Source organism: Colossoma macropomum, unplaced genomic scaffold (assembly GCF_904425465.1).
Source record: "Colossoma macropomum unplaced genomic scaffold, Colossoma_macropomum, whole genome shotgun sequence".
Taxonomy (NCBI): domain Eukaryota; kingdom Metazoa; phylum Chordata; class Actinopteri; order Characiformes; family Serrasalmidae; genus Colossoma; species Colossoma macropomum.
Genome location: NW_023494798.1, coordinates 27,362,666 through 27,379,208, shown reverse-complemented (window position 1 = coordinate 27,379,208; position 16,543 = coordinate 27,362,666). Strand labels below are relative to the sequence as shown.

Sequence of the window (16,543 nt, the reverse complement as noted above, 5' to 3'; positions counted from 1 at the left end):
CACTGAAGACATTTAAACCTCTTCTCGACTTCTGAAAATGTGCCTCACTGCTCATGTTCATTTATATTTCCTGCCTGACAGCGGTGTGAATAGAGTGCTGTGGGGTAAAACAATCTTAAAGTATAAGAATTTGATCAGGCTAAATAAATCTAACACAGATCCACTTCTACAGCAATCATTAAGGTTGAACTGTGACATCCCTTGACAAAAAGAACCCAGAGAAATGAGACAAAAAAGGCTAAAACTGATCTCACGCCAGAAAACACCACACTGCTGGAGTGATCGAACAGGGAGCAGCAGGTTTGAGGACAAAGTGAAGACTGTGACAGGTCAGAACCTTAACCTTTCAACCTTGGAGCATGACAGACAACTTGTAGCAATGGTTCGTGGTGATGATGGCCTTCAGTCCACTGATAATGGAGGAGCAGTTGATGATGTTAATGGGGATGGATGGATGGATGGAGGATGGAGGTGAGGGTCAGACCCACCCTGGTGGTGCTGGTCACTGCAGGCTGTGGCTGAGCTGCTCTGTCCAGGGGAGGGCTGGGATGGCAGTGGGGGCGGATCCTCTGCCGCCTCCACCAACGGGGAAGTGGTGTTGAGCTGGCCCACAGGAGGGGGCCACGGCAGGTCCTTTATCACTTTAATCTCTACTGCAGGGCCAGAGAGAGGGAGAGAGAGAGGGAGAGAGAGAGAGGGAGAGAGAGAGGCAGAGAAGAAAACAAGGAAAGGAAGAAGAGAAGAAAGGGAAGGGAAAGGGAGAAGAGACAGATTTTCAGTGAGTGAAGGAAAGTGTTGAAGGTTAGTTTAAGCAGGTTCAGTGCAACAGTCAGGCAATAGAAATCAGGAAATGACAGGAAAGGAAGGAGAACTGCACTGGAAAAAAAGGGAAAATTAGCAAAGATGAGTCTAAAAAGGGTCTCTCTCTCTCTCTCTCTCTCTCTCTCTCTCTCAAAGTTTCTCACTCTCTAAGCATGGGATTATGTCTGGATTGGATTAACTAATATTGAGTTCAGAAGCCCTCATTACTCTTCAGGATTCAGGAGAGCGCAGAAAAAAAAGACAATTTCTTTTCACAAAGCAGAGAGCAAGATCCCCCAGAGGACGGCACATCAAAGAGCATGCGTCTGGATCGTGGTCTCTCTTAAAACACTGAGAGCAATGCTGCACCAGCTAATACAGAACCACAGCACTGTGACAGCAGCTGCACGAGAGAGTCTAGAGGAAAAGCGCCTGATCCCTAGCCAAGCGAACCCAAAACTACTTCCACAATAAAGACACAAAGAGGAATCATTTCCTTCTGTTGTCTTCAATTGTCACCCTGTTTAGCTTCAATAAATTGTTTTAAATTATTTATCTGAGCAATGTGCGTGTTTTTACCAGTAAAAACACTATGTAACAGAATAAATACAAACATCAATGCAGTAAAATATGAACTTATTCATTTATTCATCTCAGGAGTTAGTTAGAGGAACAAAGCTTTGGTCTCCTTGATGTCCCCTGCCATCACATGGATTTGGACATGTATATGGAATTCCATATTCCATACTTGAGTTTAATGAAGTATTGATTCGCCAAACCAGGTACTGGATGATAACTTTAATACCACTAAGCTGCCATGAGGAGAGGTTTGGAAATGGTCAAACAAACCCATTAACATACACAAAATCACTACCATTGTTACATATTTACTACATATTTATATATACTCTAATATTTATGTTCTTCTGAAGAAATAAATGCTTCCTGCCAAGATAAATATCTCTTTAATTATAATTTACTCACATGAAACAAACTCAGTTTTTCAGTATTTAGATTTATTTTGATTTATAAATGTTATTTTTGTCCGTTTCCTTTTCTCAGTAAGGGCTTCTTGACAGCTACACATCCTTTCCTTTCTCCTCTCTCTCAAAGATGGAAGCTTTCAGTGCTGTTAATCGGATGGGGATGGTTTTGGTGATCTTACACGGATCAGGAGCCCCATTTTCTCTTTGCCTTTTAACAATTTTTTGAACTCCAGTTTTTGGAAACTCTTTTTTCTTATTTTTCTTTTTACTTCTCCATTCCTTTTGTAAGTCGCCTTAGAAATATCTCCTCAGAAATGCCACAACACAAATGATTTAAAATATATGTGCATACAGTGGGGCCCAAAAGTCTGAGACCACTAGTGAAAATGCTTCTATTTTTCATTATTTTTTTAATTTAATACATTTTTTCATTACATTACATTATCAGCATTAAAAAGGAGTGAATAATACAATCTTTGAAATGTATCTTCACCATTTGCTTTAAAGACACTTCAGTTTGTGCAAAAGCCTCTTATGAACTGATCAAATCCACATGAAAGTCGTCTGAACACAAGTTTCAGTGGAAGGAATAAGACTGAAAAAGAAAAATCAGACCTTTTTATTTATATTTCCTTTATCATTTTCCTTGACATAACTTATTTTTTTTTAACTTCTCAAAATTTGAAGACTCATTTGTTAATGTGCAGGTTTACATGAAAAACAAAACCCCATATTTATAATGTGGTCTCAGACTTTCGGACCCCACTTTGTGTATATACTCTCAAATTTAATCACATGCATTACAAAACTATGCTCTTGTGATCCACTATGTTACCAGTAGGAGCTGAAGTGCTGTTAGAGGTGAAATACAGCTGCCGGTTTGTTTACTGCAGCGTTGAGCTGCACTGCGTTTACAGGCTGATAAAGTGACTCCTCCAGTGCGAGCATCTAAACGGCGAGTTATGGACTTGTCCTTGTCCCCCAGCTGCAGAGGGGCATGGCTGTAGCAGCACTGCGGTCTATGGTAATGAATGGAGCTCTCTCGGCCCTGCGCTGCGAGAGCCGAGGCTGAGTTATACTGTCAGCATTCCGGGCCCACGCTGTCCTCACAATGACGGCCATGACGGCCATTGTTAGTGAACGGCCGGCTCACGATGACAGCCAGTGGAGAAGCTGTTATCTCTTCCCTGCTGGTGGAGCGGGACAGAGCTAGCAAGTCAGAGAGAGGTCAGCGGCTTTGACGGCTAATATAATAAGTTCTTCTACAGCTGGGTGAAGCTGGGGGGCTGCCGGTGGCCTGATTAAAGTGCTAATTCTCATTCGCCGCCACAGATTAGCGTGTAATTGTTTTGGGAGAGGGGAGCTCAGCCATTTTCCCCCACAGAAAGACTGAGAAGTCAATTCGCACAGGTCAAAGGCAGCTTAGCTGACATAGTAATGAGATGAATTGTCACACTTCTGCTTTTCCCCACTGAAGGTGAAGTGAATCAAGTGGCAGTCTTTCAAAACCCTTTGAGTTTCTGTTTTTAAGCCAAGGACTCATTTAGATTTTCTGTCTTCTGAGAGCAGATTGGCCTTGCGGGTGTACAGTGTGTGGCACAGATCAGCGAGGCTTACAGGCCTTGGCGAACCCCCTGCTGCTGACGGTTAATGTGAGACATAGAGCAGAAAGTTTCTGCTTCTATAATGTGCAAATAAAGAATACACACTGCAACAAGAAGAACTTTGCGCTCTGGGTACCTGAAGTACGCAACACTTCAGGAACACAGCTGGAAAATTACTCACAGTAAATTTACTGAATATATATTTAGTCTATTTTTTTGCAGAGATTCCGAATCCTGGTCAGAGGACACATAATTAGGCACATTTTGTGCTTTCATCTAGTCTGTCTAGGGGAAAAACAAAAATGTGCCGAGCGCATTTATCTTTAGATGTGTATGGTCTATTAAAGGACTGGTTTGGCAAAAAATAAATGTACATAGATGTCTAATCACTCCATCAATCAAGACATGTTTCGAGTACAAATTTTGCTTCTTTAGTTTGAAATTAGAGTGGCACGACTAACATTTCTAACAAGGAATAGTCACCCAAATGGCCCATATTGTTTCTGTAATAATACATTCCCAAAACTTCTCTCAAACCAGTCAAACTGCATCCAGGCTTTCATTAACGTCGTGCAGACTTCCTGATTTTGTTTAACCCTTTTGTTGCCATATGAAGGCTAAAGCAGAGAGCTAATAGCAGGTGTTACAGTGATCTGGCTGTGTTGTTGTGCTGTATTTCTGGGTTGTGGGATGTTAGAGCAGGTTTCTCTCACTCTGGTTAGTGACGGCAGGCTCCTCTGAGTGATCTGGCTTGTGAATCATGTCGCTTTTTTTAACCCTTTGTTTACATTATGAAGGCTAAAAGCAGAGATGTTATATAACAGTAGCGAGTGGGTTATGGGTGATTTTGGAGCTGGATTTCTGGCTGATGGATGGTCACAGGGCAGAGAGGGCAGAGTCTGATGAGTGATGTGTGAATCATGGTGCTGTTTTAATCCTTTGTTGCATTATGAAGCCAAAACAGAGCAATAATATTAGGATTTTGGGTGATTTTCCTAGCATCAGTGAATTACTCACTGATACTGACATCACAGCTTGATGGCTTGGACCAGGTCTGCTGAATGGTCTGATATGTGTATCATGTAAGTAGCTTAAACCGTTATGAAGTTATGAAGGCTAGAAGTCAACTACATTTTTGCAATTTTTTGCAAATTGCGGGCTTCGGTTTTAAGGGTCTTGTATTCTAAACGCCATAGTGTACCGTCATACTGTAAAAATACGTACATACTGTATGTATTATTATATACAGTATGTATGTATTTTTACAGAAACAATTTGCTTAACTATTAAGTTCTGCTGTTTGTTAGCAATGTTTGCTTGTATCTCTTGTACAAAACTAAAGAAGCAAAATTTGGACATCAAATATGTCTTGGCTAATTAACTACATCTGGGGTAAGTGGAAGATTGGATAAATTTAGATTTTTCATTGAACTATTACTTAAAGCCGAGATTTTCTCAGTTGTATCCTGATTAGCAATCCGCACATACATCTGTGTGCACTTCTGTGTTTTAATCAGGGAAACAGTTTTAAAACTGCTCTGCCTGCTGTGATGAGTCTTTTGGAGCAAGATATGGTAGCTGGACTGAAAAATGTCTGAAGTTCATCTCATCATATCTTTAAAAGGTGTTCGACAGTTTTCTTTGCAGCTTTTTCAGCTGAAGATAACAAGAGATCGCTTGGCTTTACAAGATGATACAGAACAACAGTTTGTGGTGGTTTGTTGTGTGTCAGTCAGGCTGCCCTTTCCTGTCAAAGTAGGCAGTTCTTGGCCACATGATAATAGGCAGAAGTCTGGTTGTGGGACTAACCTTCAGAAAATGTATTTCACATACGATTATATGTGAAGCGTTTGAAAACATGTTCACAAGTAAACTCGTAATATATTGCGAATAATGTGATCACATGACGATGTAGATATGTGACCACATGTTACAAAATTGATTAGTTAGTGAAATTAATCATATACATGATAAAAATCACAAATGAAAACAACAAATATGTTTTATATATGAAATGCAGAAAAAAACGTGAAAACGTGAAACGTGAAATGCAATATTCACATTCACTTTTTCTGTAAGGGTAGGGAACTTCTGAAAAGCCCCTTTCAAACATGCACTTTTACCCCTGAATGTAATGGTAATTAAATGAGAAGTGGGAGCGCATAATCCTGGTAAAGTTGACGCAGCAATTTAACTGCATGAAACCTAGTGCAATACCCAGGAAATTATCAGGAGGGCTCATGTGTGAACATAAGCTGATGGATTATACATAAAGAAAAAAAATGTTGAGTGTGTACAGGTTACTGGGAATTTCATGGCATATATGAACACAAGCATCCCGTTAAAATACTGTTTAAAGGCTGCAAAGTGAAAACATTAATGATAAAGGTATTGTGATAATGGCCTGGGTTTGAGTGTGAAAGGGGTTTTAGTGGTTCCCAGTCCAATCCCTGAAGAGTTAACACAATGCTATTTTTATGTTTTTACTGGTCTAACAAATCTGATACAATTCATCATCAGATAGGTATCAAACCTTTAATGAGCGAAATAAGGTGTGTTAGTGCTGGGAAACATCTGTACATCGCTGTTGTTGAGGAAAACCTCTTATCTCCAAAACGGTAACGTTACAGGAGAAGGACACTTTACTTGTAATGTAAGTCAGTGGAACCAGACTTTGTTCCCAGGTCATTTTGGGCAATTTCTTTTAGTCCATTCATCATGAAATTTACATACAATGTAAAGGGTAACAGGCACTTTCAAATTAACTGAAAAATGTCAAAAATGGAGATACGAGGTTTTCTTCTGACAGCAGCGATATAATACTAGCTGTGTACGTTTGGAGTGACGAACTTTACAAAATGTTGGCCAAAATTCCTTTCAAGCTCATGAGAAACTGCAGCTTATAATTCTATTTTTGTCAAGAAAATTAGCATACATTATGAACTTTAGAGGATATTTATTCTGTGTACTGTGTATTGTGTACTGGACACACTGTTAGGACAGATCAAATATAGTTATTTTTGACATGTAATTGAACTAGCGTTAGCTTGGTTAGCTAATGCATCATTGTCATTTCCAACTTGTCTAGTTTCAATTAGTCCAGCTTTGCATCACAGCATTTTAAACTGGAAACTCAATATTATGTAGAGACTCCAAACAGCTATGCTACAATTTCTCAGATTTAATTGGATTTTTCTCTATTTGCCCAGTGAATTTCCAGTCTGGGAGTTTACCACACGCTACTGGAGGCAGTAGGCTCGGCATCTGAAGCTACACAAACTCTGAACGACCACGCTGAACTTTGGCTGAGCTCTCTGCTGTGGCACAGTCTTGCAGATCAGTTGCTTTACCCTGCCTACGACACTCTGTCCTTTCCCTGAACCAATCAGTTTCTGGCTGCCAGTTGGGACAGACTCGGCATGTATAAATTGCCTGCATGTTCCCAAAAGTCCCTGGGGCGAAAAACTGAGCGGAGGAAGAGGGACGTTATCTCATGTTATGCTGTCCTGATTTGAGCCCGATCTGGACGAGCTGCAGAACTTGTCGTATAATCCGGAAGTAGGACACAGTCGGTTGCAGAACGCACTTCATTTCACACTCTCATTCATGCCTGACAGACTCTTAATTAAGAGACTCGGACAAGATTGTACAGGAAAGAAAAAAAAAATTGGCTTGATGTTAACAGGCTTAAGCTTGGCTGAGTTTAAGCAGGCTGATAGGGGTTTTATTAACAGCTGAGAATAATGTAGTTGGATGCTATGATGTGAGGGATCAGAAGAAAATGTAAGGGCGATATGCAAAGACGAAGGAAGTGGACAGCGAGTCTTAAAATAGAAATGTCCAGCTGAACTCTGTGCCATTTTAATGTCTGAATGCGGCAGTGCCAACTATGTTCAACTGCGTTCTGCTTCTGTAGAGGAATTATTCTGACTCATTTTATTCAAATTAGGTAATCACAGTCCTTATCGCCGAATACCAATATCATATTGTAAATAAGAGAAATGCTTGTTCACACAAGAGTGCCTCTTGACTTGGCTCTGCCTAATGCTGCCTGCTGATTGCATACTTATTCAAACCAAGTGGGTGTTGAGTGATGTATGACGGTTCATTACCATACAAAAAGCTTTCATCGTTTGACATTTCATTCCTGCTTTGCGCAACAATTAAATGCTAAATGGAAAAGAAAAAATCCGACATATGTTCCAAAAAGACACAAAACTGCTGGAGCTCTAATGCTGGAATCTCTCAGAAGTATTAAAGTTCATCCAGGTATGTGGATGTGTCTATAAAGGTGGTGGTGATGTTTGCAGGGGTGGCTTTGGTGCTGTCAATGTGCGTATGTGAAGATAAGGACTCAATAACCTCTGCAGTCCAGAGCCAGGGGATCAACACTATCATAAGCAGATGCCTGTGTGTCTATGTGAGGGAGAGAGATGATAGAAGTCTATCAGTAAGGTTATCAGTACATAATGACAGGGCAGGCAGAATGAGAAATTCTCTGAGCACTGAAGCTCAGACAGCTGAAGCTTTATAAAAAAGGCAGCCTGCACTCTCTTCCTTACAGCCTGTTTCAGCAAAGACATCTGGGGCTTTCAGCAGAGGATATAATAATAATAATAATAATAATAATAATAATAATAATAATAATAGTATTAGTAATAGCAGTAGTAGCAGCAGCAATAGTAGTAGCCATTATTCTTCTTCTTATTATTATTATTAAAAATAATAATAATAAAAACAACAACAACAGCAGTATTTATATAATAATAGTATTAATGGTAGGAGTACGAGTAACAGCAGTAATTGTAGCAGTAGCAGTAATAACAATAGAAGTGGTAGTAATAATAGCAGCAGTCATAACAGACGTCAAAATAACAGCAGCAGAAGTAGTAGTATCAGTAATAGTGAGGATAATAGGTGTTACAGCAGTAATATCAGCAGCAGTAGCAGTAATAACAGTGATAGTAGTGGCAGTAGTACGATTAATAGCCGCAATGTCTTTTCTCATGAACAGAGCAGGATTTCTGACAGCATTTAACAAAGCTTGTCTGATCTAGCAACAGCTGGTGTGATGAAATGAAGTTTTCCATGATATGGGACCTTTAAATGAAGCAGGGCCTGAGTTCATCTATTGAAATGTGAAATGAAACTGTATAATGAGCACAATTACCACATGCTCCATCCATATTCTTATGCATCTCCTAACTTACACTAATCTTATCAGTCACCTCCTGCCGATGCAAGACAGCAGTGTGAGTGCATGTGTGAGTGTGAGTGGGAGAGAGTGAGTGCAGCAGTAGTGTAAGAGTCTCCAGCATGAGTGATTAAGTGAAGTCAATGTACACAATCCTGCAGAGGCCCAGCAGGAGCACAAATCTGCATCCCACGGAGGATCACACAGGTGCAACTGCAGTGAATATACAACACGGGTATAAAGTTCAGGCTGTGCTGCGACACACAGCACAACACAACCCACCACAACACACCACAGAGCGCTGCAGCCTGCAGACAAAGACTCACTAATTTGTCATCCTTCACTGAACTTAATGAAGATTAATGGGGTGAAATGGTACATGCTTTTAATACCACAGAGCCTGGTAATAACTATAAGACTCTACTCTGATAAACAGAAGACTCCCCTCCACCTTCTTGAAAGTTTGCCATCTCCTTCCAAGCCACCGTTACTTTCTCCTCAATGTGCATTCATCTCAATTAGCTGCACATATTTTGGGACTTGACAGCTCAATTCAAACTCTGGATGTAAATAAAGCAGGGCGTAATATAGAGAGATCTAGGGAACGTGGGAAATCAGAGAGCGAAAGCCGGGCTGCAGATTTTCATGTGAAAATGAAAACAGTAGAAAAAAGAAGCCAGTGACCCAGATACATCTGGAGCCCCTTCGAGAGAAAATCATCTCCTTAAGCACCTCCTGTAAGTCTGCTGATAAGAGTTCCACACTTCTTTCATTTCAACATTACGCATGAAAGCAGAACTAAAAATGGAAAGTCTAATAGGGTTTTACTGATGTTCTGGGTTTGACCTTTAGACGACCTTTTGGTTAGGATGTCCCGATCTAATCTGAAATATCAGTATTAGAGTCGATGTAGGTATTAGTTATGTTAAACCTATATAATTCTACTCTTTTGTTAAAGGGCAAATCCACCATTTTTTTCAGAATTTCTACGTGATTTCATCTGTTGAGCTGTAGACAGAGTCATTCAGAGTGGTGTGACGTGAAATGGTTTGTAGAGAAGCTCACCAACTGAAATTTCTTTATAGTGGTGGTGATAGAAATCAGGGGTCTTTATGCCTACAACACAAATATAGCCATTTCATTTACATATCCAAAATGACCAGTTAACCTATGTGTTTTTATATGTAATGTTGATAGTGTTTGATAAAATAGTGGTAATTCTGCAATAATTACTTTTTTGGGGGGACTATTTTACCTTACAACACCCTGTGTTCACCATAAATGGGTTTAAAACCGCAAAGACTACCATCGAACAACGCCTCAAGTATCAGGTAGCGTATTCTGTGAGGTATACTTCATGTCCAAAACATGTTATTTTTCTAAAATCGAGGGTATTAATCAGGAGTTTGTTACCCTTTGCTGCATTAACAGCCTTTACTGTCACACCCAAGCAATACTGATGTTAGGTGCTGATGTTGGATGATTAGCTCTGGATCACAAACTCCACTCCAACTCATACCAAAAGTATCAGAAGAAGCTCCATCACTTAAGAGAACGCAGTTCCACTGCTCCACAACCCAATGCTGGAAGGCTCTATAACCCTCTAGCGATGCCTGACGTTGGGCATGGTGACCTTAGACTCATCTGCTGCTGTTCAGAGCATCCACTGAATTGAACACCTGTGTCAGAAGTGGGTGCACCATAAAGTTGCTGTCTAGATACTTTTGGACATATAATGTAGCTTTTATGGGCTTTAAACTCCCCACCACTGTGAATAATTCTGACTCAGTTTCTCAAGAACAGAGCTTTTCACATCAGACCACTCTGAATGACTTTCACATCTCAACACAGAATGTAAGCAGAAGTTTGTGAAATTCTCCTTTAAGGCTATTTTGCTATATTTACACCACAGTCGTAGAGGCGACATACATAAACTATTATCCACAACTTGCAGCAGTGAGGCACGTTTTAAACTAACTACCAGTTTAACTGTCTGCAGTGTAGAGCAATTTTAACCCCTTAAAATCTTATTACATACTAAGGTATATTTTCTGTAACTACAGGGACTTCAGTGCAAAGTTGCTGAGCTATTTTTAGGTAGTAGAATTGTGTTATAAAACTTTGGGCCCATCGGCAGGTAGCCGCCTTCAATTAATATCCCGTTCAACTGGCCACTCGACAAATCTGAGTGAGCGCCTACTACACACTTAGCAGCAAGAGTATTTGCGTGTAAATGCATGAGAAAGAAAAGGGCTATATAAATGTAGCATATTCAACACATTTTATTTAAAACATACTCCATAAAATCAAAACATAGAGTGCTGCCCCAGGCAGTAAAAATCTATACCTTTTTATACAGACACTCCAGTCTAAAAGTCTAAAACGGTCTAAAACGTAATCATTTTTACACAGTGGTGCTGCATTTGTCCCATTAGTGAGATTTTCCAGTTTAAAGACTAGGAAACCCCCCCCGTCAGTTGATGTCTCTTGAAGGTGGGAAGAACTAAGAACTTTTGAAAAATTACAAGCGCTACTTGAGGCTGGGCTGTTAGAAATGTTGACTTTTTTGTGTAAGCTGGCTAATGCAGAAGTCGATTAGCTAAAATTTCTCATAGGAACATGAATATCTGTATTTATTGGCTTCTACATCAAATTTCTATTGCTGCCTTCAAGTCCTCCTCAGAAGTTCCTATTTACGACTTTGAGAAGTGGTCAGAAACAACATGGATGAACTGGAAATAATGCTTTTTGTTTACTTTAGTTATTCTGTCATTAAAAAGAGTGTTTATTTTGTGCTACTGCAACAAAATGACAGGATAAGGATGCTTATGAGATGAGTTTTTATCCAGTTAGAAGCACCACATAAAATGTGATTACATTTGTATTTTCATGTGTGTGTGCCTGCAGTATTCATGTGTGGCTGCTGAATAACTGAAATACAAATAGTTTATCAGTGGCTAACGTTGCTTTTTTGTTGGCGCCTCCAACTCAGAAACTTGGGGCTCATCAAAAGAATCTTCCCTAAGTTTGAGTTTCCCACTAGTAAGTCCGACACCGTGGTGGTGTTAATGTGTGCTCATCTCGTACATACAATATTTCCGACATGACTTAAAGGCAACATATATTTCTGTAGGGGTTCACGCAATGCATGCTTGGTAATGCAGTGAAAGGAAATTGACGGACAAAAAGGGAAAAAAAAAAAAACACTGATTTGGTCAAACAGATAAGATAATGCTGCTCAACAGAATATTACATAACATGACAAATAACATGTTAAATGCTCATTTTAGGCCACAATTTCCTTTTAAAGGTAGCAGCAGCCCAGCTTATCTTGAACTGAATGCAAACTTTAATGCACTCAAACTGCACTGAGTGAAAATATAAATACTGAATAACTCGGATCGAGATCGGGGGCTTAAAAGTGAAAGGGACATGCCTGTATTTTGGCGTTCAGGCCCTTTTGGGTGAAAGCTCATATTGTTCTGTCGACAGGCTACTGATGTCTTAAGATTTCAGCATTTTGCTGAAGCTCCCGAGCGTTTCGTTTGAACTCCTTTGAAGACTGAGTCTAAAAGCGTACGGGTTCACAGGGAGGTCTCTCAGACTGGTGAAAGGCTCCAGTGACACACGCGATATCTCTGCTTCCTGACAGAAAAAATATAATAAATAAAGAGGAATGACAGAGCGGAAGGCTCTTCCTGTCAAATGGTGCTATGTTGGCGCGAGGGAAATGTAACATGAAAAGGAAGAGGACAGAGACAAGTGGGAAATATCAAAGCTTTTCATGAGGGACAGTGCAATCTTGTGTTTTCTCTTCAAAAGCAAGAATTAATGTGATCCTCACGAAAGGAAAATTAATTATCAAAGTATGCCGAGGAGCCGGCCTCATCTGTATGCCTCAAACAGCGCCGGCTCTATCAGAAGGCTGGATGGAAAACACAGAGGAAACTGAGGATTATGAAATAGATGAAGACATCGGAACGTTTTTTTTTCTGTTGCCATTGTTTGAGAAAGTAGGAATATTTGCTAGCTTTTGAAACAGTTCTGGTCACTTAAACGTGTCCGTACATGAATGAAAGTAAGGGAGAGAAAAAGAGACATTAATAGAGATAAAAAAGCAGGCCGTCTTCGCTGGTACCTGCGAGGGATTTGGTGCTGTTGCCGTCTCTCCGCGGTGATCCTTTGGCCGTGCCTTTGCTGCTAATGCAGTCATAACAAAGCAGAGCTATTCCAGGAAACAAGAAAAGGAAGAAATAAAAGGAAAATACCTTTCAAAAACTAAAAACGGGTATGGATTGGTATGTTTTTCATGGATTTTGATTTTTTTTTTTCCTTCCTCTTGAGAATTGATTATTTAAATCAAAGTGCTCTTGTCCTTGAACAGCCATGTTTAGTTATGGCTGAGTTAGCCATAAGATCCTGCGTCATTTAGAGGTGAATTTCAGCAAGGCCAAAATGCGATACACATTCCACCAGCAGCACCTGTTCTGACCCCAGAAAGTGGCAGACGGACACAGTTCTTTCCCTTGACAGCCTCCGAATGATTTGCAGGTAAGCATCAGTGTGAAATAACACAAACAGATCATCCACTCAGGAAGCCAGAATAGTTAGAACTGGAAAAGAACGGTTCAAAACAGAGAAAAAACTAAGGACTAGCTAGCATTCAAAAGGGGAATTCCACTGATTTTTTAAAATTTCTGCACAATTCAACTGTTGTGCTGTAAAAAAAAAAACCTACACTCTTAAAAAACATAGTTCTTCAAGGGTTCTTTAGTAAAGAAAATGGTTCTAAATAGAAATGTGCTGACTTGTTTTTCTTTATGGTGGTGGTGATAGGAACCAGGGGTCGCAACATCTACAACATAAATTTAGCCATTTTATTTAATATCTTAACCAGTAAACCTACACCTGCCTCTTGAATTTCATATATTATATTAATAATGACAAAATAGCCATTAATTTGGAAAACGTATTATTTTACCCTATAACGCCTGCATGGAGCAGTGGCGATCAGCCAGTGTGCAAGATTTGCCCGAAAAGCCAGAGATGGAAACGCGTCCAACATGCATTCCAATCTCAAAATTAAGCACACGAATCATTTTACAGATTCAGTCGACCTCAAAGGCCTCAGTAGAGTCAAATGGTTCTTATGTTCGTATCATGCTCGTTATGGTTTCTTTTCCTATCTCATGTGCTGCTAAATGAAGACCAGAAAATCCCTAATAAACACTACAAACAATAGCTGCTCAGTGATGGCTAACAGCTACATACACCACAGATACTCAAACACCAGTTACTCGGCTCTGCACTACAGATACGAGTCTTTATTTGTGTGTCAGTTACTCAGTTAACTGCACCAAGCCTGCAGTGTGGTGTGAGGCGCTTTTAGCCTGCTACCTAAGCTATTAGCTTAGCTAAACTACTAACATTAGTTTATCGAACACGCTACAGCTGCAGTCACCACAGTAAAGGTCCAGTATCTTCTTTCTGTCACTCCAACGCCAGTCACAACTTTTCTGTCGTTTAGTCTGAATCGAACTTGTACTGCGGTGTGCAGCACTGACTGGATCTGTAGCCTGCTCGCTAAGCTAACATTAGGTTAATTTGTTAGTTAGCATGCATTCCTGTCCCTTTAAGACTAGACGCTTGACTTCGCTCCTTCAGGTTTGAGTCATTTTCATCTAAACTCTATCACTGTGTCGGTGCTTCAGTTAGCAAGAATCAAACCCTGTCTTTGAAGAGTAGGTCTATAATGCTAGCTAAGAAAGATAATGATAACCAGCTTAGAAACATTTAACATTTAGCAACTGTTGTTAGATTGTTTTCACATTTACTGAATGCACTTTATGATATTAACCCTTACCCCTCTCAGACATCAGGCAACATGTGAGGACGTCTGGTTCCTATCACCATGATGAACTTTTTTGACTAGAACTCTCTAGAATTGCACATTTCATTTTAAATCACTGATTGACTCTATTAGCGCCTTAATGATTTAACCATGCAGACATTAATAAAAAACAAAACAAAAAAAAAAACACAGTTGAATTCACCTTTAACAGAAGTATCCCAACCTGCTAAGCTAGATGCCAATACCATCCAGCAGATGTGGAGAAACTCATTACAAGAAAGCTTCACAGATTCTTTGTGGAATTAGGTTAAAATTGTCTTTTAACATTTCTTAAAAAGCAAGCCTTAATAAAGAAGCTAAAATCTCTCTCTCTCCCCCCGATCTCTATTAGTTAATCGATCGCTTCAACTATCCCATTAAGTGCTGAAATGCATCAAGGCCTTTAGGACCATCAGCCCTCAAGCAATGAGCTTCTCCACAGCTTAAGCATGAACAGACCATCACCATCAGTAAAGCAGCCTCAGCTGGCAGCGCATTCAGTACTGAACACCAGAGACCACATGCATGACCACAAAACCCTGAGCTCGGACAACGGCGCAATGCGTCAACAGATGCATTAAGAAGAACCACAGGACACTCACACGGACCGGAGACATAAATCTCTGACCTCAACAATTCAATTTCATTGCGATTCTTTATCGAAGGATTCAATACATCACAATATTTCAAATTTCACCACGATTCAATTCAGAATGATTTTTTTTAAATGTGCTGAGATTTGACTGAAGGATTTATTTACACAGTAGTGGAAAACAGGCAATGAAACAACACCAAGCTTTGATTTTACTCTTTGATTTTTATATTTTCATTTTATTTTGGCCAAAAAAGTGATCTATGTATTGTAATCGATTCTAAAATGCCATGCAGTTGATGAAGTTGAATCTTCAGCTTCAGATCAATAGATGTTTATATCCTTAACACATGTACATCTGCACAGTGTCATACCTGCGAAGGCTTTAGAAATGCGGTCTTTCTTCCACTCCCAGGGTTGGTCATACTCCTCCGGTGGCCTTTCGTCATCCTGGGGCAGTCTGCTCTCGCGCCCACAGCGGACTCTCTCTGGGTCTGAATCCCCACCGTTTTCCGCAGGCTCATACGGTGTGTCGTACAACGGCAGCTGCCGAACTGGACCGTCCTTTGGACAGCGACCTCCTCGGATCTCTGTGCAGAGCAGAACAGAGACAGAGAGATTGACAGACTAATATTAATCTTGAGTATTAAACTAATTGCATATCAAACTATCAAATGTACGATAATATTGGATTGATATCAGTGTTGGCAAATAATTGCTTAAAGAATGATTGGATACTGACAGACATTTAGATTTAACTAAAATGTAAATAAAAAAACAGAAAAAAAAATTTACGTATTGAGAGCAGAATGTTTGGGTGATGCTGGGCTACTATGCTAAACTTTCGCCTCATTCGTGATAGATGTTATATTTCTTTGTAATGCATTGTATACATATTTATGTATATAAATATGTATACAATGCATATGTGTGTATGTACACACACACACACACACACACACAAAAAATACTGGATATCCTCCCACAGTTCCCATATCGGTCGACCCATAAATGGAAGTTTATAGTAACTAATAGCATAAGAATTGTCAAAAAAGGCTATACTGAGTTGTAAAGTAATCGCAGACAGACCTGCTATGTGGTTTCTGGCAAAGTATCTTGCATCATAGCAACCATCATAAATGTGAATTTTGTCTGTACTGTCCGTTTCTATAGAGAGTGTCAGAAATAACATAATCAAGCCTATTATAATGTCCAGTGCAAAACTCCACACACCAAACCAAACATGTCTTGGCTGATGGACTACATTTGGGGTGAGGGGGGAAAATATCTGTAAATTGGATTTTTCGCCTTTATTAAACGTGTTTTCTTTTCAACCTGAGCACAGGATCAGATTTTGCAAAGAGCACTTCATTCCCCTTTGATACTGTATCCACTTGCAAAGCTAAACATTTAAGAAGGCGTTTAGTTTGAGAAAGAAACCTGATTCAGCTTGTGATCAATGTGTCTGTGATGCTG

At 39.8% G+C, this 16,543-nt stretch overlaps 1 protein-coding gene across 3 annotated transcripts in view; it reads right to left on the bottom strand.

Annotated features, from left to right (window-relative positions):
• zgc:158464 (uncharacterized protein LOC791139 homolog) overlaps positions 1–16,543 on the bottom strand; it is a 187,453-nt gene that overhangs the window by 36,708 nt on the left and 134,202 nt on the right. Inside the window, exons 3-4 of one of the 3 annotated variants that reach the window (XM_036584726.1) lie at positions 15,442–15,657; positions 12,724–12,810 (exon numbers count right to left, since the gene is read on the bottom strand). In XM_036584726.1, the coding sequence (XP_036440619.1) occupies positions 12,724–12,810; positions 15,442–15,657 (303 nt within the window). Of the gene's footprint in view, positions 1–488; positions 654–12,723; positions 12,811–15,441; positions 15,658–16,543 lie in introns of all 3 variants that reach the window. The other 2 variants (XM_036584728.1, XM_036584727.1) reach the window with 2 other exon arrangements.